The sequence below is a fragment of the Schistocerca americana genome, chromosome 6 (genome assembly GCF_021461395.2).
Source record: "Schistocerca americana isolate TAMUIC-IGC-003095 chromosome 6, iqSchAmer2.1, whole genome shotgun sequence".
NCBI lineage: Eukaryota > Metazoa > Arthropoda > Insecta > Orthoptera > Acrididae > Schistocerca > Schistocerca americana.
In genome coordinates, this window is record NC_060124.1 from 291,280,719 (window position 1) to 291,303,579 (window position 22,861).

A 22,861-nucleotide genomic window follows, 5' to 3' on the forward strand; every position below is an offset into this window, starting at 1 on the left:
CCAAAACAAAAAATGCAGTCTGCACACACAAACAAACATGTATGGTGAAAGTTCACACACTCTTACACTAATCACTTATCCTTATTTTACATAAAGTTTATCTTGATTAAAATAACAATAAATAAATTTCATGGCAGCTTCCATTCTCTTACCAAAAATAAAAGAATATTGTAGCAAGTTTGATTTAAACCCGTGAGCACAGAAAGTTGATTGATCTCATTGCAATCTCTATATCAATTGGCTGTCACCACACTTCTCATTTAGCAAATACCTTGATGCAAAACTGTTGGTTTGTATGATTCACTTTTGCAAATACAATTTCCACATAGTTGGAAACTGATCCTTCATCCTGTATCCTGCCCATCTTGTGAGGCCACTTTGTAACATGTGGAAGAACTTATCGATGAAAATACGAGGGCCGTTCAGAAAGTAACCTCCAGTTGATTTAAAAAAATACACCAAGTTAAATAAAAATATTTTAATATATACATCTTACAACTACATCTTTGCACTATTTTTCTACATAGTCTTCATAGCGATTGAGGCACTTATCGTATCTCTTCACAAGCTTTGAAATTCCTTCTGCATAAAAATCACCCGCTTGTGCCTGGAGCCAGCCTGTGACCGCATCTTTGAGCTCTTCGTCGTCATCAAACCGCTGTGACCCGAGCCATTTCTTCAAATGCATGAAGAGGTGATAATCACTTGGCGCCAGGTCTGGGCTGTAAGGTGGATGGTTGATAACGTCCCACTTGAAGGACTCAAGAAGGGCCGTTGTTTTGCGAGCAGAGTGAGGACGGGCGTTATCGTGCAAAAAAACGATACCGGAAGTCAGCATACCACGGCGTTTGTTCTGTATAGCCCATCGTAACTTTTTTATTGTTTCACAGTACACATCTTGATTAATGGTCGTACCACGTTCCATGAATTCAACCAACAACACCCCTTTGGCATCCCAAAACAACGTTGCCATCAGTTTTCTGGCAGAAAAATCTTGCGAGGCTTTTCTTGGTTTGGTAGGCGAATTTGAATGTGCCCACATCTTTGGTTGTTCTTTTGTCTCAGGGTTCATGTACTTAATCCAGGTTTCGTCACCGGTCACGATTCTGTTTAACAATGGTTCTCCTTCGTCCTCATAACGTGACAGAAAGTCTAATGCAGAGGCCATTCTTTGAGTTTTGTGGTGGTCGGTAAGAATTTTGGGCACCCATCGTGCACAGAACTTACGGTAACCCAATCTTGCTGTCACTATCTCATACAAGAGAGTCTTAGAAATCTGTGGAAAACCAGTAGACAACTCCAACATTGAGAAACGTTGATTTTCACGAACTTTTGCATCAACTGTCTGAACGAGTTCGTCAGTCACCAATGATGGTCTACCACTCCTCTCTTCATCATGAACGTTTTCTCGTCCACTTTTAAATAAACGTACCCATTCACGGACAACTCCTTCACTCATAACTCTTGGTCCGTACACGGCACAAAGCTCATGATGAATAGCTGCTGCAGAATATCCTTTGGCTGTAAAAAACCTTATGACAGCACGCACTTCACATTTGGCGGGGTTTTCTATTGCAGCACACATTTCAAACTGCCACAAAAACTAAACTAGCACAGGTACGACGTTCACTCGATCACGGCTTGATGCCGACTGACCTGTTGAGTGCGTGAACGCACAGATGGCGTCGCTACTCCCCCCACAACCCGCACTGTGACCAATCGGAGGTTACTTTCTGAACCGCCCTCGTATTAATATAAGTTTTGATAACTGCACTTCTTCCTGTTTGTTCTCATAGAAATTTGTGTATCATCATTTGTAAGTGGCTGAATTTTCATAAAGTTTGTGTGAATTGGATGCCCCACTTTTTGACTTCAGAGCACAAATGGAAGAGATTGGGCTTAACAATGCAGCACCTAATGGGTTACACTGAAGCAGCAGTTTATTTCCTAAGATGGACCATCTCATGGGCCAAATCATGGATTGACCACTACTATCCTGACTAATGGAATGGAAGAATCCTTCATCTCTAGAAAACAAGTTCAAATAGTTCTTTCAGCATGCAAGGTTATGGAGATTGTATCTTGGGATGTGCTGGGTGTGTTATTGCTGAAATTCCAGCCTTATAGGGAGACTATTAATACTGTATCATACTATGTCACTCTGCTATAATTATGATAGGCTGTATGCCACAAATTACCTGGACTTCAGACAACAGGGATTATTGCAGACATACATTCATTGAGAACACTTGGAACATCCACTTTACAGCTTCAGCATAGCTTCCATGAGTTTCATCTGTTTGTACCTCTTGAAAATTATCTGGATGGAAAGCACTTTGAAAACGTTGAAGCCTGTAGCTCAAGAGGCCACTTATTGGGGTGCAACCAGCTGTTATGAGAATTATTTATTACAAGCCTTCAGTGCCTTGTCAAACAATGAGACGTGTTTGAATTTACGTAGTGATTATGTTGAAAAGCAAAATAAATTTCAAGCTACTATTCACAGCACTGGTGTTACTATCCTATTTTTGTATAAGAATAACAATTAATATAATCTATTTTCAATTGCCAGTTATTCTTCCAATAAGACAACATTTCTTGAATTAATGACCCTTCTTGCTATCACTGCGTGTGTGGAAATGTGTGTAGCAACATCTACTTCCACTAAATTCATAAAACAATGTTTTACTTTACATATTTTATTAATCATGCATATTTCTTTTTATTTGTACTTAAGTTAATTGACTGAGTGCCCTGCCATGCCCTTCTTTTTGACCTACAAACCTATGTGTGAAATTCAGGTTTTCTTTCTGATAGGCCCATAGCATGTGTGAGGCTGAAGAATGACATATTACTTAAATTCTTCCAAGCTTTTGCTGCTTTTTTATTGGCACTGTAATAACTGATTGTTTTTCCATCTTATGATAAACATATAACAAATTAATAAAGTGTTAATAAAAAACAGCAAAATTTGGACAAATTTATGTAATAATTTGTGTGTATCAGCAGTACTGAATATTTCATCTTCTGGCCAGAAGTGCTGCCTGCGAGAATTTTTTTTATCTTCTTTGTTACGTATGCAAAGCACTAGATGTGACAGGAAGCATTTTTTGTAATTTCTGTAGCCTTCTGTAATCGAGATTAAGATAAAAAGATATGACGAATAGGCTAGTTTTGTTCGTAATGTGTGTTCCGTATACAGTTCACAGCAGCCTCAAGTCGGCCTTGTACACTTTGTCCACTGAGCGTGACCGACTGAAATCTGCTCTCGAGTCTGACAGCAGTGGATCTCTAAATGCGAGCAGCATGGCGACATCTGGAAGTGGAATGGTTACAGCTCTTCGAACGTCTCTGAGTCAGGCAATACAGCAAAATGGGGAATTACGCCAACGACTGCAACGTATTCATGATGTCGCAGATCTGAGTGACCTCTCCTCAATAGGACCTGCTTCTGAGGTAATTAATACACTAATTTGTGTGCTCTACATAGTGCTGGTTTTACTCGAAAGGAATCGAGGAAGAAAATTATGACGTTTCTGCTCTTTCGAGTTTTAAATTGTATGTGAAAATACCTACCTGCGAGGACGACTTTACCATTTGTGCCAGCAGCAGGTGCTGTCACTTAGAAGATACCCATATGTTGAAAACTTTGGTGACACCAAAACCTAATTCTCAAGTTAAGGCATTTAATTGTGTTTCTTTCACTGTTTTGAACACATTTGTACACTGTCCAATCATACTGTCACCATGTGTCAGAAGTGTGAATAACCACCTTTTGCAGCATGGAGTGCTGCAAGATGTGCAGGAAGAGTTTTAGTGAAGTTCTGGAAGGTACTGAAAGGGATGTGGTGTCATGGAGACTCCAGTGCTGTGGTCAGTTACACTAGGTTTCTCGACAGTCCTACAGATTCTCAATTGGGTTTAAACCTGGGGAGTTTGGTGGCCAGGGAAGTATGGTAAACTCATCCTGGTGCTATTTGAACTGTGCACATGCACTGCCAGCTGTGTGACATGTTTCATTGTCCTGCTGGTAGATGCCATTGTGCTGAGGAAAATTAAACTGCATGTACAGGTGGATGTGGTCCCAGAGGATAAATGCATGGTTGTGTTGATCCAGTGCACATTCCAGAATGAAGAGATCGCCAAGTGAATACCACAAAAACATTCGCCAGACCTTAACACTTTATCTGTCAGCTGGGACCGTTACGAGATGTTTACTGGATGTTTGACACCGTACATGCCAGTCCAATAGAGGATAAAGTGTGATTCATCCAAAAAGGCCACCTTTTGCCACTCTAGTTGCGGTGTTGGCATGTAAATTCCACCCTTCGTCACTGATGAACAGCTGTCAGCATGGATGCGTGAACCAGGTGCCTGCCATGGAGGCCCATTTACAGAAACATTTGCTGAACTGTCATTGAGGAGACATTGTTGGTAGTGGCTTGGTTCACCTGGGAAGTCAGTTGCTCAACAGTTGAATGTCTATTCACCCGTCCACATATCCTCAGCTATTGCTCATTCCTGTCATCTGTGGCCTGTGGTGCACCACAGTTGCCTTGTTGCCAGTTTGGATAGTGCATTTTACTGTTCACATTATACTCTAACATGACCGGATGCAAACAGTTTACAAACTTGGCCAGTTCCGAAATTCTCTCACCCTTGGCCTGAAAGCCAATGATCGTGGCCTTTTGGACAGCAGATAAATTACTCCTTTCCACATTACAACAATGAGTGCACTGTTTTCTGCGTCCGCTCAACATTCTTTATATGCCCTCCACTACCAATGGAGCCACCTGCTGTCTGTGAGTGATTATTGCACATTTATGTTGAATATAGGCAGAGGTCACATTAATGTGGCTGGACCATCTATAATATAGCATTTTCATAATGAAACAGTCACTTTATTTCTTGAGTGGCAGAATATCGGGCACACTTTTGAGATACAATTCCTGATAGAGAGGAATACAAACATAGTGGTAAACTGTTGGCTCCTAGTTATTAAATGCTGTGCACGGTTATCCTCCACTGGTTCAAGTAGTTCATGTCAGCTAAATGAGAGGTTTCTGGCCTTCCCATTAGATGATAGATTAAGTAAGTTTAAGCAGATCATTAACTTCTTTTCTTCTTACAGTCCTAAACATAATGCCTCTTATTATCCTTTGTGGTAATTCTGTTAGCTAAAAAGATATGTCCAACAGTCCACTTTTTGTGGTGTTGTAGGATATGTTAAATGAAAATACCAAACATGGATACATTAGCATCACTGATCTGTGGTGGATTGTAAAATTGTCTTTTATTCTTTCTGTTGTCTACAAAAGCAGCATATGCATAAGGCATTGGTCAAGTTGGTATGTAAGTATTTGTGATTTCTATGCATACTTATTTAAGATTACAATAATACATTTCATACATTAAATATTTATTTAGCGAACTTCACAAATTTAAACATTCTTCTATGGAGGAAAAGCAGTGATGCTGTAATTATGACTTTAAAAATTTTCTGAATGTTCTGACCCCAGTTATTACTTTTGTATTTTCGAGAATTTTTTTATAAAGTTTTAACTGCCGTGTGGAAAGTACAGTTTTGACACAGGGATATGTTGATTTGGTCACATGTAAGTTTTTGTTTTGTGTGGTAAAGTGATAACATTTTTTAATAATCTCCAGTCCTTACCTGTTACATTTATGTATATACACGGTAAAGGAGGAATGCCAGTACCAGTACCCTTTTTTGCACTTTGAAAGAGCTGATAACCGCTTTACTTTTTCCCCAGAAAGTGACCCAATATTTAAGGGGGAAAATAACATTAAGAGGTTCAAAAAAGCTGATTTTTTAAAAATTGCATAAATCGTTAGCCTAACTATCCAAGAATATTCTGTCAAAATTTCAAGGCGAAATTCGCATTCATTTAGATTTTATGAGCATAGAACCGAGTGCACATCAGGTACAGGCTCGTGCACAGATTTGTCAAGGGATGAATTACTGGAGAGATGTTTAGGCGGCCACATACAAACTGCAAATGAAAGTTTTAATTCCACTATTTGGCTATTAGCACCTAAACACTTGCAGTCTGGACTAAAAATCATGGAATTGGCATCGTATTTAGCAGCGGGCTTATTCAATGAAGGAAATTCATCCCTTCTGATGGTCATGAACGAGGCAAGAATTGTAACAGCCACGCAAAGCGTCAATTATGCCAAACAAATGGATAACCAGTGCGTGAGCTGGCAGAATAAATGTAGTTCATTGGAATCTAAGGAAGATCGGAAAGCACTGCTGCAAGTGCAGAATGAAGGCTATGGTGAAGAAGGCGGCTTACTATATGGTGATGGAATCGCAGATTTTTATCTTGCCATGACTTTTTTCACATTTGGATGCAGTATATCTCAGGAAGTATAGAACTGTTCATTTTGAAAATTGACAGTATGACTCTTTATAAAATTATGAATTATATGAACCACCTTGTGAGATGATATCATGACTTTGAGGGTATTTTTCTTTGCATTATTAGAGGGAAAAAATCATGAAAATCGAAGTAAATTGTTGCAGCATTACAAAATTTAATTTTTTTCGCTATTTTCACCTGCATTGAGGTCCATATTCTTGGAAAATAAATTATTAATGAAAACAAAACCTTTTCGATTTCAGACGAGAAACAGAATTGCTACACTTCACGCAGTTGTAGAACTATACTCACAACCTTCATCAGACATCACTGTGTAACTTTGTTATTTTTGGCTAAAATTATCCAAAAAAGTTCACAAAAACTGTTCGAAGTATGAATGAAATGATGTCAAAATTTGATTAAATTCTAGTTAATTCTTCCAATCCAAAAAAAGTCTCAAAAATCAGTGTGAATCAGGCTCCTAATGCAGTTTTCCCCCTTAAGACAAGAATGAAAGTACGCATGATATGTATTCATCATTGTTTTCTCGCTGCTGCAGGATTTTAGTGAACACAAAACGTAACCTGGCTTGCTCAGTTTTGTGTTGAGGTACTCAATATGTGTATTTCATTTTGCATTGCTTTGCAACCGCAGTCCTAAGAATTTGATTTCTGTACTATTAACGACAAGCTCATTGTTGATAGACACAAACTGAATGTACATAGCCTTTTGGGGTCATTGTGGAATTTTAGTGCATTAGTTTTTGTACTATTTATGTCAAGTTGATTGTTATGTGTCCAGTTGCTAAGTTGTTTTGAGACAGGTTCCTGTTATTCTTCCTTATTTTCTCCTTTTAATGGAATTATGGAGTCTTCAGCAGATATGATAATTTTATTAGCATCCACTTTAGGGAAGGAACAGAAGAGGTCCGTTTACTGATCCTTGGGATGTACCATATTTAGTTAGTTTATAGCTGTAAAATTGTTTAGAAATAGCTTGTAGACTGACATTTGTGTGCTTGATACATGTTCTTGCTTATGATTGCTCAGGAAAGAATTGATCCAATTGTTGAACAGACGTCAAATACTCTATTTTTCAAGCTTTGACAGCAGAGGCTTATGATCTGCTGTATCAAAAGCTTTTGATGGGTCAATGAATAGGGACAGGAAAATTTTGTGAAAGTGGTAACATGAAAAATAATGTGAAACTTGCAGTTTTTAATGAAATAGCGTGAAGTCTGTGATGCTTACATGATAACACACAGTTTGTAATTTTGGAGTGGAAAAACGTTATAAATCTCAGGATGACAGTTCACTAATATTCTTAAGTGATCCTTACCAAATGTTAAAATTGCATTTTGACTTCTAATCTCCTAAAGGCTGAGCTTCATATCTGATCTTAAAATAATGGTTAATTTGCCACAAACAAACTTTGATGTGATGAAGAAAATAGCTCTGAATTTGGCAAAAATAAAACCTGAATTTGGCAAAAAACTATACCAAATTTGGCAAAATAAATAACACTAAATTTGGCCATAAAATAAAACAATTTTTTCCTGCATCTAGCAGTAAATAACTCTTGTTAATTCCTGTTTCCTGTCTGTATGCTATTGATGCACTCACAAATGGCCGTTGTTGTTCACCTCATTTTTCTGAATTGATGTTGTTCATTACATAGGTTACTGTTTCTTTTTTTTTTTTTTTTTTAAATTTCTTTTCTTAGTATTTTGTAATGTTTTGCATAATACGTATGTAATTCAGGTGAGGAGTTTTTCATGTTATATATTTTATGAAGTCTTTTTTTTTTTTTTTTTTTTTTTTTTTTTTCTGGAATGAAAACCTTATTCCCCTTGTGACCCAACAGGTTGTTTTAAAATTACAGTTTCTGTGGAAATGCAATTTGAAAGAAATAAGTTATTGTATCAATGAAAGTGTTGAATTTTTCTTTTATGTCACTGTTTTTGTAAATATGTGACCATTGTTCTTTCTACTCAAGTAGTTCGTTATCCTGGCTATAGCTCCTACATGTGGTTCTTAAAAGCACTTTCTTAGCAATAATGCCTTTTATTTTCAGGCTTAGTATTTTAGCAAATTGGCCACTAAAGCCTGCATTGAAAATTTTTAATGAAGTGCACTTTTAGCACATGTTGAGTAGAAACTGATCTAGATCTGTTTCGCAAATGTCTGTTATGTGGGTAGCAGCTTTTACTTCAATCCTTAAGCTGGATGATGTAGCAAGATTCAAAAGGTCCTCGCTGTATCTACTTTTTGTGAGGAAATTCGTGTCGAAGTCGCCACAGATTACACAGTGCTGCATTTTAAAACTTTGGAGCTATGCTTTACAACTGTCAGCTAATTTTTAAACAGTGTAATGTAATTAGATAGATAAAATAAATCTACTTCCTTAGTGGTGGCAGGAGAACATGCACTTAAAAGAAGGTTATACTTATACACACTTCAAAAACAGTTTTGCATCACCCTGGTTCCCAGAACTTCTGAAGACAGACATTGACTGTGGATATTGTATCACAGACACAGTCGCTTTGACCATTCAGAGATGTCACCAAAGCCGCCCAGAGATGTAAACAACTATGCATGAGCAGCGCCTATTAGACGGACAGGGTCCAACAGCCAATCAGTTCCAATCATTCCACCAGGAAGAAGGTACAAGACTCTTGTTGTCTGTAGTTCAACCATGCCTGGACGGTCAATACCACAGTTTGAATGTGTCCACATTGTTACTTTGTGCCAGGTAGGGCTCTCAACAAGGGAAGTGTCCAGGGGTCTCGGAGTGAACCAAAGTGATGTTGCTCGGACATGGAGGAGATACAGAGAGACAGGACTTATCGATGACATGCCTCGCTCAGGCCATCCAAGGGCTACTGCTGCAGTGGATGACTTCTACCTATGAATTATGGCTTGGAGGAACCTTGACAGCTACGCCACCATGTTGAATAATGCTTTTCGTGCAGCCACAGGACATCATGTTACAACTCAAACTGTGCGCAATAAGCTGCATGATGCGCAACTTCACTCCCGACGTCCATGGCGAGGTCCATCTTTGCAACCATGACGCCATGCAGTGCGGTACAGATGGACCCAACAACACGCCGAATGGACTGCTCAGGCTTGGCATCATGTTCTCTTCACTGATGAGTGTTGCATATGCTTTCAATCAGACAATCATTGGAGACGTGTTTAGAGGCAATCCAGTCAGGCTGAACACCTTAACACACTGTCCAGTGAGTGCAGCAAGCTGGAGGTTCCCTGCTGTTTTGGGGTGGCATTATGTGGGGTTTACGCATGCTGCAGGTGGTCATGATAGGCACCATAATGGCTGTACGATACATGAATGCCATCCTCCAACGGATAGTGCAACCATATTGGCAGCATATTGGTGAGGCATTTGTCTTCATGGACGACAGTTCGCACTTCCATCATGCACATCTTGTGAATGACTTCCGTCAGGATAACGACATCACATGACTAGAGTTGCCAGACATGAACCCTATCGAATGTGCCTGGGATTGATTGAAAAGGGCTGTTTATGGACGACGTCACCCACCAACCACTCTGAGGGATCTGTGCTGAATCGCTATTGAGGAGTGGGACAATCTGGACCAACAGTGCCTTGATGAACGTGTGGATAGTATGCCACGACAAATACAGGCATGCATCAATGCGAGGGGACATGCTACTCGGTAATAGAGGTACCGGTGTGTACAGCAATCTGGACACCACCTCTAAAGGTCTCACTGTATGGAGTTACAACATGCAATGTGTGGTTTTCATGAGCAATAAAAAGGACAGAAGTAATGTTTATGTTGATCTGTATTCCAGTTTTCTGTACAGGTTCGGAACTCTCAGAACCAAGGTGATGCGAACCTTTTTTTGATGTGTGTGTAAGCTTTTGGCACCAGTGGCTCCCTCATCTAGCTGAAGGGTTGAAGGGGAAGGAAGAGGGGTGAAGGAAAAGGACTGGAGAGGCTTAGTAAAAGGGATAGATTTTGGAAAAGTCACCCAGAACTGGTGTTCGGGGGAGAGTTACTGGAGGGGATGAGAAGGAAAGACTGAGTGTTGGGGACTGCACCAGATGAGGTTTGAAAACCTGAGAGCTGTGGAAGACGGGTTATACGCAAGACAGAGATTACTCCAAAAATATCATGCACGAGTTAATAAGAGGGAAAAGCTAAGTTCATTGTATGTAACAGAGGGGGAGAGGGAGGGTGAAAAATAGACAGGTCAGAAAATAAAAGATGTAGAAAACTGAAACAGAGTGAAGGAAGGAGTAGTCATTGGGAATAAATGCTGAGATAGAAGAAATTAACGTAATTTAAGACCAGATGGATGGCGAAAACCTAGGACATGTTGTAGCGCTAGTTTCCACCTGTGGAGTTCTGAGAAACTGATGTCTGGGGGAAAAACCTATATTGCGCGTGTGGTGAAACAGACACAGTGTCATAACTGTAATGTTGCAGAGCATGCTCTACAACAAGATAGTGTGTGTTTTTTTTAACAAAGGATGGGGCCACTCCACGCCCGCACCAACGTGGTGACCAACACAAAAGTTCTACTGTCACCTCCGTATGCATGTTAGTTTTGAATCAAGGCGTCACAGGATGCAGGCTGTGATGTTATCCATGCGTCTGGGTAAGACTACTCATTAACATGGTCCATCAGGAGATAGAAGTGGTCAGAGCGATCGAAGGGTAGCGGTTGTAAGAGCAGAGGAAAAAAAAGTGCCAAGGCCAGCGCCAAGGGAAAAAAAACCTCTGCGACAGTAGGACGGGTAGTAAGGGCAGTAGCGGCTTGCTATCTGCGACAGTGCATGCAAGGTGTGGTTGTGTTAGTTCGAGGTATCGTGCATCGTTACCTTTGTCGTTGTTGGAGCTTGTTGCGGCGCTTGCTGCAGTTGCTGCGTCCCTGCAACAGTTCAAGGTCGTTGTGGATTAGTGGGCGATCGGTCATAGATCGGCTCACGGACTGTGTAGGGGGGTGTGTGTGGCTGGTTTGCGTGCTGTGTACAGTACGGTTTCCCTGCGGTTGCCTGTTTTTCGGCTAGTCGTACATCTGGGTTTCCAGTAATAACTGTGTTGCAGGGGCTCGCCAGTACTGTCGTGTTAGCGTTCTATAGACCATAGATGTTCAGTTCCTAGCCAGTAATGTCTTTGGTCTGTTATGCTTCCATCTATGGTTGTGGTCGTAGTTACCCAGAGAAAGGATAAACGGGTTGCGCGAGTGTCTCGTGTTATTGTACAGTCGTGTGGAGAGTTTTTGGAATACCTGCAAGATAGTATCTAGCCGGTATTCCCGGTGAAGGTCCGCGATGCGTGTGTAGCGCGGAGCGTTGCTTATGATTTTGAGTACTTTGTTCTGTATGAGCTGCAGACGGCGCAGGCGAGTTGGCGCAGCGTATCCCCAGACAGGGGCTGCGTACGTCATCAGGGGTCTAATAAGTGTCATGTACATGGACCTAGACACCCTCCTGTTTAGTGTGCTACGCCTGTTAAGCATAGGGTAGAGTTGTTTGAGCCTCGCGTTAGCTTTGTTGGTCACGTGTTGAATGTGGTCCCCCCAGAGTAGTTTCCTGTCCAGCCAGACACCGAGGTATTTGACCTTCTCGCGGAAACGTATTGGGCGTGTGTGTAGTGTTATTGGGTTGCAGTGCTGATGTTTGCGCAGTTGCTTCGGTCTTCTAGGGAACAGAACGGCCTCGCACTTGTCGACGTTTACTCTAACACGCCATTTCACCAGCCAAGGCTCCGCCGTTCTGAGTGCGGTCTGTAGTCGTGAGTTAATGTTAGACGGCTTCCAATCTTGCGCAAGGATGGCAGTGTCATCCGCGTAGATTGCTACCGTCGTGTTATGAGTAGCTGGGAGGTCGTTGATGTAGAGGTTAAACAGTAAGGGCCCTAGGATGCTTCCTTGGGGTACTCCTGCCTGTATACCATGTCGTGTCGATTGTTTGCCCTGCACGTCAGTGTTGAAACTCCTGTCCGTCAGATATGAGTGTATGAGACGTACGAGCCCGTCGGGGAACCCTGCGTCACTGAGTTTGCGTATTAGGCCGTTGTGCCATAGACGATCGAAAGCCTTTTAGACGTCCAGGAACACCGCCCCAGTTGCCTTGCTTGTGTTGTATCCGTGTGTTATGTATTCAACGACGCGGAGGAGTTGTTGTGTTGTTGAGTGGTGATTCCTGAAACCGAATTGCTCCGGTCTCAGGGTGTCGTTTGTGATGCAGTGCCTGCTGAGTCGTTTTAATATTACCTTCTCAACGATCTTGCTGAGCGCGCTCAGCAGACTGATGGGTCGGTAATTTTGTGGGAGGGAGTGGTCTTTCCCCGGCTTCCTGAACATCAGGACCTTGGCCGTCTTCCAAAAGGCGGGGAAGTGTTGGTGTTTGAGTATGGCATTCGTAATGTGTGCTAGGTAGTCTACAGCTTTGTCCGTGAACTCCTGGAAGACACGGTTTTGAATGCCATCGTGACCAGGGGCCTTCCTAGCGGTGGTATGCATGATGGCCCATTTGATTTCTGCTGTACTAGCTTGTCGGATGTTGTTGCGCGCTGGTTGGGCCAAGATGCGTGTGACCTCCTGGTCCGTATCAAGTGTGAATGCTGGGTCTGAGGGATCCAGGTTCGGTGTGAATGACGCTGCGAGTGTGAGGGCCATCAGTTCCGCTTTTTCTTCCACAGAATATGCTGGTCCGTCTGGCCCTTGTAACGTGGGGGTGTACAGTTTCTCCCTGGTGAAGTGTCGGACTAGCTGCCATACGCCAGGCTGCGTGGTGTCTAGCCCTTCGAGTTTCTGGTCCCACTGTTGTGTCTTGAATGTTTGTATTTTTTCCCGGATTATACCCTGGAGCCTGTTAATGTGCCGTTTGAAGTGCTGGCGCCTGGTACGCTGCCAGTGTCTCCTGAGGCGGTTCCTCATTGAGATTAGGCCCAGGATTTCCTGGGGCAGGGCAGCACTGTGTTGTTGTGGCGTGCGGATTGGTATGGTGTTGGCTATTGCGTCCTGGACGGCGCCGGTGAAGGTTTCGACTGCCTCGTCAATTTGGGCTGTCTCGTTAATCGCGTGGGTTGGTGGGATGCGACTGTCAAGCGTTTCCTTGAACTGGGTCCAATTCGCGCGCCTGTAGTCTAACATCCTGCGTTGTTCCATGTTCTGCAGTGTTTCTTCAATGTACAGTATAACGGGTTGGTGATTTGAGGGCAGATCGTTTTCAACGGCAACGTTGAGTGTCGTTGTTATGCCCTTGATGAGGGCCATGTCTAGCACGTCTGGCCTGTGTCCCCTCCGGTAGGGAATGTGCGTCGGTTCGGTCGGCACTAGTGTGATGTAGTTTCGTCCTAGTGCATGTTCGTATAGTTTCTTGCCGTTGGAGTTTCGTATTCGTGAGTTCCAGTCCGGGTGTTTTGCGTTAAGATCTCCAGCGGCTATTACGCGCGGTGATATGTTGAGTATTGTGCTGATGTCGCGTGTTTTGATGTTTTTAGGGCTGTTGTATACTGACACCAGTGTAGTGTAGGCTCCGTTGAACACGACCCTGACGACGGTTGCCTCTAGTTTTTCGAGTTCAGGGAGCACTATGTTTGTGTGTTCTATGTCTTTGTGTAGTGTGCATGCGTTGGAAGCGTGATTGCCAGCGCATCCGCGGCAACGGGGTGCCAGGCCGCAGCGGAGGCCCGAATGACCGAACCGCTGGCAGTTGTTACATTGTTGGGGGACTTGTGGCGGTTCGTAAGTTTCTACCCTTACGTCCATCCGCAGAAGGCTTTTTATCTGCAGAAGGCCGCGGGAGGCGGCCGTATCGGCCATCTCGACCAGGTAGTGTGGTAGACGGCGGTGGGAGCGGAAGCCTGTCATCCTGGAAGCACTTTTGCAGTCGAATCCAAGGAAGTTAAGCGCCGCTTGTACTGTGTTGTTTGGGGTGTTGGGGTCCACTCCCTTTACCACGTACTGCTGTGTCCGTTCTTCGGCGGTCCTGTACGTATAGTGCTCGATTTCCTTTTCTTTGAGGAAGATAAGGAGATCTTTATATTCACTGTTAGTTGATACGTACAGTGAGGCCCTATCCCCAGAGTACTTCGTGTGTAGCGTGCAAGGTGAGTGCCTTTCCGCGAATGTTGTGTTGAGGACGCTGAGGTCCCCGTAGTTCTGGATTACGACTGGGGGAAAACCAGTCTTCTGTTGTGTGGGCGTAGCTGCGGTTGGTACTTGTGTGGTGTTGCTGACCGCAGGTCGGGTCGTGTTCGTTGTTGTATTGGTGTTCCTAACATGAAGCGCGGGTTTTGGTGTAGGTAGCAGCGCCTTTCGGCTACCTTGCGAGTGTGGTTGCTCGCTTGTTTGCGTGGTGTTTCTTTGTTTGCGTCGTGGGCCCTCCACCTGCCAGGGCCCAGTGTAGTGTTGTTCTGTGTCCGCATCTGCGGCTGCCGGTTCCGCCGTTGGAGTCGGTTGCCGCAGTGGGACAGTGGTGCATGAGTCACCAGATGCAGGTGAATGTAATGTTATGTGCAGTGTACTTGTCCGCGTGGGGGACTCACTTGTGCCGCAGAGGTCGGTTATCAATCGACGCTGGCTCAGCAGTTCCTGCGCTTGCGCAGCGATCTGCCGGTCCTTGTCGGCCAACACCTCCTCAACGGCGGCAAGCGGGACGCTGACGTCGACGGGAACAGCCGACTCTCGCGCCTCTTTAGCTGCAGCCTTGCTGCGGGTTAGGGCGGGGGAAACACCGGCGGAATCTGCCATCGTGTGTTTGCAGGAGCTTTATTTGGTATGGGTGGGCACGACAATTATGCTTTTTCTGAAAAGAAAAGGCTAATAGTAGGTCCTATAGAAGAGGGGGAATGCCCTACGGCCTACCGTGCGCCGTTGGTGCAGTGGCGCGGCACCTAAAGGAGGTGCGGAGGAAGAGAAGAGACCTACAGTACGCGGGGTGGTCCGACATGAACGGGCCCCTGGCACTGATCAACCCTAACACAGAATGAGAGAGTCTCGCTAGGTTTGTAACCGAAGTTACGGGTTACTGTGAGTCAGTGACTCTTAAAATCATGCCCCTTTTACATCAACATGACTACTACCACATTCTCAGTTAAGATGAATGGTCATAGGCAGATTGTGTATAATGACAACACACACACAAGATAGTGTGTGTGTGTGTGTGTGTGTGTGTGTGTGTGTGTGTGTGTGTTGTCATTATATACAATCTGCCTATGACCATTCATCTTAACTGAGAATGTGGTAGTAGTCATGTTGATGTAAAAGGCCAGTGTTTACGTAACAGGTGGTATATGAGGTGTCATTTCACAGATGGCTCTCTGTTTGATAGTATATGTTTTGTCAGTTACAGAACTGATATAGGTGGTTGTAGAAGAGTGCATAGGGCAAGTCTTGCAGTGGGGACAGTCACAGGGGTAAGGGCCATAGGGTAGGGAGATGGGTGCAGAACTGCAGAGATTGAGACAGCAACGGAATGCTGTTCTAGGTGTTGTGGGCAAAATCTCTGACAGAATGCATCTCATTTCAGGGCATGATTTTAGGAAGTCATTGCCTTGTCGAAGTAGCTGATTAATACATTCAATACCTGTATGGTACTATATAATAATGAGTGGTATGTTCCAAAGTTGTTTTTTTGGAGGTTTCAGCAATACCAGAATTGGATGTAATGGCCCTGGAAATCTGCCTTTAAACTAAGCTGGTAGGATAATAATTATGTCCAGTCAAGGCTGAAACGAAAATGGTGATGTATTGCTGTAAAGTGTCTGCATCTGAACAAATATGTTTGCCTCGAATACCAAGGCTGTGTGGGGGTAGGGTGGAGGGCACTTTTGACATGGAAAGGATGTCCAATATCAGTATGTGAGTACTGTTTTTTGTAGGTTTGATGTGGACAGAAGTGTGTAGCTGGCCTTTGGTGAGCACGAAATCAACATCAAGGAAAGTGGCATGGGATTCAGAATAGGACCATATGAAATTTGATTGGGAGATGATATTTAAAGATACCAGGAATTTTAACAGGTCAGCATCACCTTGAGTCCAAATGCCAAAGATATTCTTAATGTATCTAAACCAAACTAAGGGCTGAAGGCTTATGGATCACAGGAAAGCCCCCTCCAAGTGACCCATGAAAAGTTTGGCATAGTAAGAAGCCATCCTGGTTTCCATGGCTATATCCCTCATCTGTCTATATGTCTGTCTCTCAAAGGTGAAGGACTAGTTGACGACTATAAAGTTGACTAAGGTCAGAAAGAAGGATGTCATAAGTTTGGAATCAGGTGGGCATTGACTGAGGAAATGTTAAGCAGCAGACAGACCATGTATATGGGGGGTGTTGCAAAGAGGGAGGTGGCATCTATTGTGAAAAGCAAGGTGTGTGGTGGGAGTGGGATGGGATGGGCATGGATTTCAGATGATGGAGGAAATGGTTGGTGTCTTTAACATAGGAGGGAAGTCTTTGTACTAAGGGTTTCAGGTGCTGATCAACTAAGGCAGATATATGTTCAGTGTGTGCTTTGTAGCCAGCAACTATAGGACAGCCAGGATGATTGGGTTTGTGGATCTTAGGAGCAGGTAAAAGATGTGGGTGCATGGTTTGGGTGAGGTAAGAAGTTGTATAGATTGAGGTGTTAGTTCTTGTGAGGGGCCTGAGGTTTTAAGGAGGGACTGCAGGCCAGTTTGAAGCATACGGATGGGATCTTGATGGCAGAAGCTGTATGTTGGGAATGTCAGGCAGCTGGCAGATTTTAGGAAATGCAGAGCCTGGAGTTCTGCAGAGGACAGATTAGGCTCATAGGACAGGTTAGGCTCATGTTATCTGAGGAAGGATAGTGAAGAAATGCTGATGTGAGGAATATTTGGAAGTCTTATAAGGGATGATTTTGAGGTGGTGGTGGTGGTGGTGGTGGTGGTGGTGGTGGTGGTGGTGGAGGATCAAGTTGGGATTGTGATTGGAACTGTTCAAGGCAGGATTTAATGTCATGTTTGCTGTTGGAAAGGTTTTGGGATTGGGTTGCAAAGTGATATTTCCAGTTGAGAATAGGTGTGAAGGAAAGTAGGTCTTTCGCCAAAGCAGCACAAATGCAGGTTTAAGGCTGAAAGTGAGACTCTTGGATAATACAGATAGTTTAGGAAGGCAGAGTGCTTTAGAAGAGAGGTTGAGAACAATACACTGTTGTGACTTGTTGTGATTATGAGTTGTTGTTTGTCTGGGAGGCAGTGGTGAAGACTGTGGGATGTTAAGGAGGTTGAACAAGCTCAGTTTGTCGGAGAGGAGTGGTAGTTGATGGTGTGGCTGTTTGAGCTGCAGAGGGACAGGAAGGGACACACCACTGTTGAGATACTTTAGGAAAAGGTGGGATAGCTTTTTGAGGTGAAGTCTTGCATGTTGTTGCAGTCTGAAGTTCACTTGGCAGGTGATATCATCCAAGGAAACATGATGGGCAGATAACTGCAGGCTTTAGTAAGAAGACAGAAGTCTGGTGAAATGGAAGATGGCAGATGTGGCTTATAGGTCACAGATTAGCTTGGTAAGTGTGAGATATTGCTGTATTTGAAACTGTAAAAGAGCCTGGTGTATAGTAGAATTACAACCAGAAACAGGGACTTTTCAATGTTTGGCCTTAGGGAGTAACTCCAAGGGACAAGCAGGTTTCAAGAAACAGAATGTGCGACCTTATTTTTGATAGTTCAAGAGCATGATTTTGAAAAGAATGGATGTAATATACAGGGTGATTCAAAAATAATACCACAACTTTAGGAATTTAAAACTCTGCAACGACAAAAGGCAGAGCTAAGCACTATCTGTCGGCGAATTAAGGGAGCTATAAAGTTTCATTTAGTTGTACATTTGTTCGCTTGAGGCGCTGTTGACTAGGCGTCAGCATCAGTTGATGCTAAGATGGCGACCACTCAACAGAAAGCTTTTTGTGTTATTGAGTATGGCAGAAGTGAATCGACGACAGTTGTTCAGCGTGCATTTCGAACGAAGTATGGTGTTAAACCTCCTGATAGGTGGTGTATTAAACGTTGGTTTAAACAGTTTACAGAGAATGGGTGTTTGTGCAAAGGGAGAAGTTCTGGACGGCCGAGAATGAGTGATGAAAATGTGGCACGCATCCAGCAAGCATTTGTTCACAGCCCAGGAAAATCGACTCGCAGAGCTAGCAGAGAGCTGCAAATTCCACAATCAACTGTATGGAGAGTCCTACGAAAAAGGTTAGTTATGAAACCTTATCGTCTGAAATTGGTCAACTACCCGAGGCGATGGATCGGCCGCCAGGCAGCCCGTGACAGAGCACTTCATCACTGGCCTCCAAGAAGCCCTGATCTTACCCCCTGCGATTTTTTCTTATGGGGGTATGTTAAGGATATGGTGTTTCAGCCACCTCTCCCAGCCACCATTGATGATTTGAAACGAGAAATAACAGCAGCTATCCAAACTGTTACGCCTGATATGCTACAGAGAGTGTGGAACGAGTTGGAGTATCGGGTTGATATTGCTCGAGTGTCTGGAGGGGGCCATATTGAACATCTCTGAGCTTGTTTTTGAGTGAAAAAAACCTTTTTAAATACTATTTGTAATGATGTATATCAGAAGGTAATATTATGTTTCTTTCATTAAATACACATTTTTAAAGTTGTGGTACTCTTTTTGAATCACCCTGTATGATGGGATTTATCATGGCAGGAGAGGGCAGTTTGGAGTGTTAGAAATGGTGGTAATGGCAAAAAAGAGAAGCAGAGGATGAAAAAGATAGAAAAACAGAAGAGAATCAAGGAAAAAATTCGGAAAAATTAGAAAAATTCATTTGAAAATTGTGAGAACAGAATATAGTTAACAAGAGGTAATGAGTGGTTGAGAATTTATCACCAGAAAAGTGATATATATGATATGAAAAAATGATTGGAAAAGAAAAACATTGATAGGGTAAGTCATGAAAAGAGACAAAATTTTTAATACAGGGTAAACAGAAAGAGAATGTTATACGAGAAATTGTAAATTACATTACTTGCAAAATAAAGTAATGTAGGATATGGCTGTAAAGACGATTGGAGCAATTTGGCATAAAACAAATGCACAAAAATGTGAAAGTATTATGTATAAACAATGTAAGTGGAGGGAGGGAAAGAAAACAACTCTCAAATTAGCAAATAAATAGGCGAAAGATTATTGGTAGAAGGTCCTGCAGTATAGCAAAGCATAAACAAATTGTTAAAGGCTAATTTGTAAATAAACCAATGAAAATAATCAATTTTTCAGAATATAATGTAAATGGATAGATAAAAAAATCTACACACAAAGTAGCAGCAGGAGTACACACACATAAAAAAGGTTATATTTATGCAAGCTATCAGAGCCAGTGGCTCCTTCGTCTGGCAAAAAGGTTGAAGGGGAAGGATGAGGGCTGAAGAAAAAGGACTGGAGAGGATTAGGAAAAGAGGCTGATATCAGAAAAGTCATCCAGAACCGGGAGTCAGGGAAGACTTACTGGATGGGATGAGAAGGAAAGACTGATTGTAGAGGACTGTACTTGACGCGATTTGATAACCTGAGAGCTTAAAGGTGGAAGACAGGGTAATATGTAAGACCGAGATTACTGCAAAAACATCATGCATGAGTTAGTAAGAGTAACAAGCTAAGTTGATTGTATGTAACAGAGGTGGGAGGGGGATGGTGAAAAATTGACAGGTCAGAAAATGAAAGATGTATAAATCTAAAATGGAATGAAGGAAGGAGTAGTTATTGTGAATAAATGCTGAGATTAAAGAAATTAAAATAAATTAAGACAGGTGGTTGGCAAGAACCAAGGACATGTAACGCTAGTTCTCACCTGCAGGGTCTGAGAAACTGGCATCTGGGGGAAGAATCCAGATTGTGCATGTGGTGAGCCAGGAAGTGATGTCATGACTCTCATGTTTTAGAGCTGAGAAGTGTTTAACATAACAGCTGGTATATGCCATGTGTCGTTCCACATGTGGCTCTCCCTTTGATAGTATATATTTCGCTAGTGAGAACGAAATCAACATCAAGGAAAGTGACATGTGATTTGGAATAGGACCATGTGAAATTTAATTGGGAGAAGTTATTTAAAGAGTGTGTATGACAAAGATGTCATCAAAGTATCTAAAACAAATGAGAGGTTGAAGGCTTATGGATCCAAAAAAGCGTTCTCCAAGTGAATCATGAAAAGTTTGGCATAGGAAGAAGCCATCTGGTTCCCATTGTTCTACCCCTGATCTGTTTGTGTGTCTGCCCCTCAGAGGTGAAGTAGTTGTTGGTAAGTATAAAGTTCATAAAGGTGTGTTGGAAGGATGTCATAGGTTTGGAATCAGGTCGGTGCTGACTGAGGAAATGTTAAGCAGCAGACAAACCATGTACAAGGGGGATGTTGGTGTAGAGGGAGGTGGCATCAATGGTGACAAGCAAGCTATATGGTGGGAGTGGGATGGGCATGGATTTCAGACAACCTAGGAAATGGCTGTTGTGTTTAATATGGGAGGGAAGTCTTTGTACTAAGGGTTGCAGGTGCTGATCAACTAAGGCATATATACATTCAGTGGGTGCTTTGAAGCCAGCAATTATAGGACAGTCAGGATGATTGGATTTGCAGATCTTAGGAAGAAGGTAAAACTTTTGGGTGCGTGGTTTGGGTGGGGTAAGAAGTTGTATGGATCAAGGTGTTAGTCCTTGTGAGGGGCCTGAGGTTTTAATGAGGAACTCCAGGTCAGTTTGAATCACAGGGCAGGGATCTTTGTACTTACCAACATCTACTTCACATTTGAGGGACAGACATATAAACAGATCAGGGGTATGGCCATGGGAACCAGTATGGCTCCTTCCTATGCCAATCTTGTCTTTGGTTGCTTGGAGGGGGCTTTTCAGGGATCTATAAGCCTTCAGGCCCTGGTTTGGTTTACGTACATTGATGACATCTTTGCCATACAGACTCGTGGTGAGACTGACCTGTGAAAATTCCTGTAATTTTTAAACACCTTCTCCCAATCAAATTTCGTTTGATCCTATTCCGAATCCCATGCAACTTTCCTTGTTGTTGATCTTGTCCTCACCAAAGACCAGCTACACACTTCTGTCCATGTTAAACCTACTAACAAATGACAAACTTACATATTAACAGTGGCCATCCTTTCCATGTCAAACATTCTACCCTATAAAGCCTTGGAATTCGTGGCAAACATATTTGTTTGGATGCAGACGCTTTACAGCAGTGCACCACCATTCTCACCTCAGCTTTCACTGGACATAATTAACTTACCAGCCTAGTTCAACAGCAGATTTCCCAGGTCATTGCATTCAGTACTGGTACTGCTGATTCCTCCAAAAAACAACTTCGAAGTTCACCAGTTGCCACTCAGTATTATCCTGGTCTTGATGTATTAATCAGCTACTTTGACAAGGCCATGACTTCCTAAAATCATACCCTGAAATGAAATCCACTCTGTCTGAGATTTTGCCCACCACACCTAGAATAACTTCCAATTTTTACTCTCTGTGCTTCCCTCCAGTACTAAATTGGTGATCTGTTGATACCTGAAAATGTGTCCTACCAATCAATCCCTTCGTCTAGTCAAGTTGAGCCACAAATTCCTCTTCTCCCCAGTTCTATTCAGTACCTTCTCATTAGTTATGTGATCTACCCATCTAACATTCAGCATTCTTCTGTAGCACCACATTCTCTTCCTGTCTACACTGTTTGTTGTCCATGTTTCACTTCCATACATGGCTACACTCCATACAAATACTTTCAGAAAAAACTTCCTGATATTTAAATCTATACTCGAAGTTAACAAATTTCTCTTCTTCAGGAACACTTTCCTTGCCGTAGCCAATCTACAGTTTATATCCTCTCTACTTCAACTATCATTAGTTACTTTGCTCCCCAAATAGCAAAACTCATTTACTACATTAAGTGCCTCATTTCTTAATCTAATTTCCTCAGCATCACCTGATTTAATTCTACTACATTCCATTATTCTTGTTTTGCTTTTGTTGATGTTCATCTTATGTACTCCTTCCAAGACACTGTCCATTCCATTCAGCTTCTTTTCAAAGTCCTTTGCTGTCTTTGACAGAATTACAATGTCATCGGCAAACATGAAAGTTTTTATTACTTCTTCATGAATGTTAATTCGTACTCCAAAGTTTTCATTTGTTTCCTTTACTGCTTTCTCTATATACAGATTGAATAACATCAGGGATAGGCTAAATCCCTGTCTGACTCCCTTCTCAACAACTGCTTCCCTTTCATGCCCCTGGACTCTTATAACTGCCATGTGGTTTCTGTACAAATGGTAAATAGCCTCTTGCTCCCTGTATTTTACACCTGCCGCCTTCAGAATTTGAAAAAGAGTAATGCATTCAACATTCTTAAACGCTTTCTCTAAGTCCACAAATGCTAGAAACATAGGTTTACATTTCCTTAACCTATCTTCTAAGATAATTCGTAGTGTTGG

General features: G+C 42.6%; 1 protein-coding gene across 1 annotated transcript in view; it reads left to right on the forward strand.

Annotated features, from left to right (window-relative positions):
* Positions 1-22,861, forward strand: part of LOC124619465 (oxysterol-binding protein-related protein 6-like) — a 261,036-nt gene that overhangs the window by 147,658 nt on the left and 90,517 nt on the right. Inside the window, exon 10 of the mRNA XM_047145864.1 lies at positions 3,203-3,456. Coding sequence (XP_047001820.1) covers positions 3,203-3,456 — 254 coding nt within the window. The remainder of the gene's footprint in view (positions 1-3,202; positions 3,457-22,861) is intronic.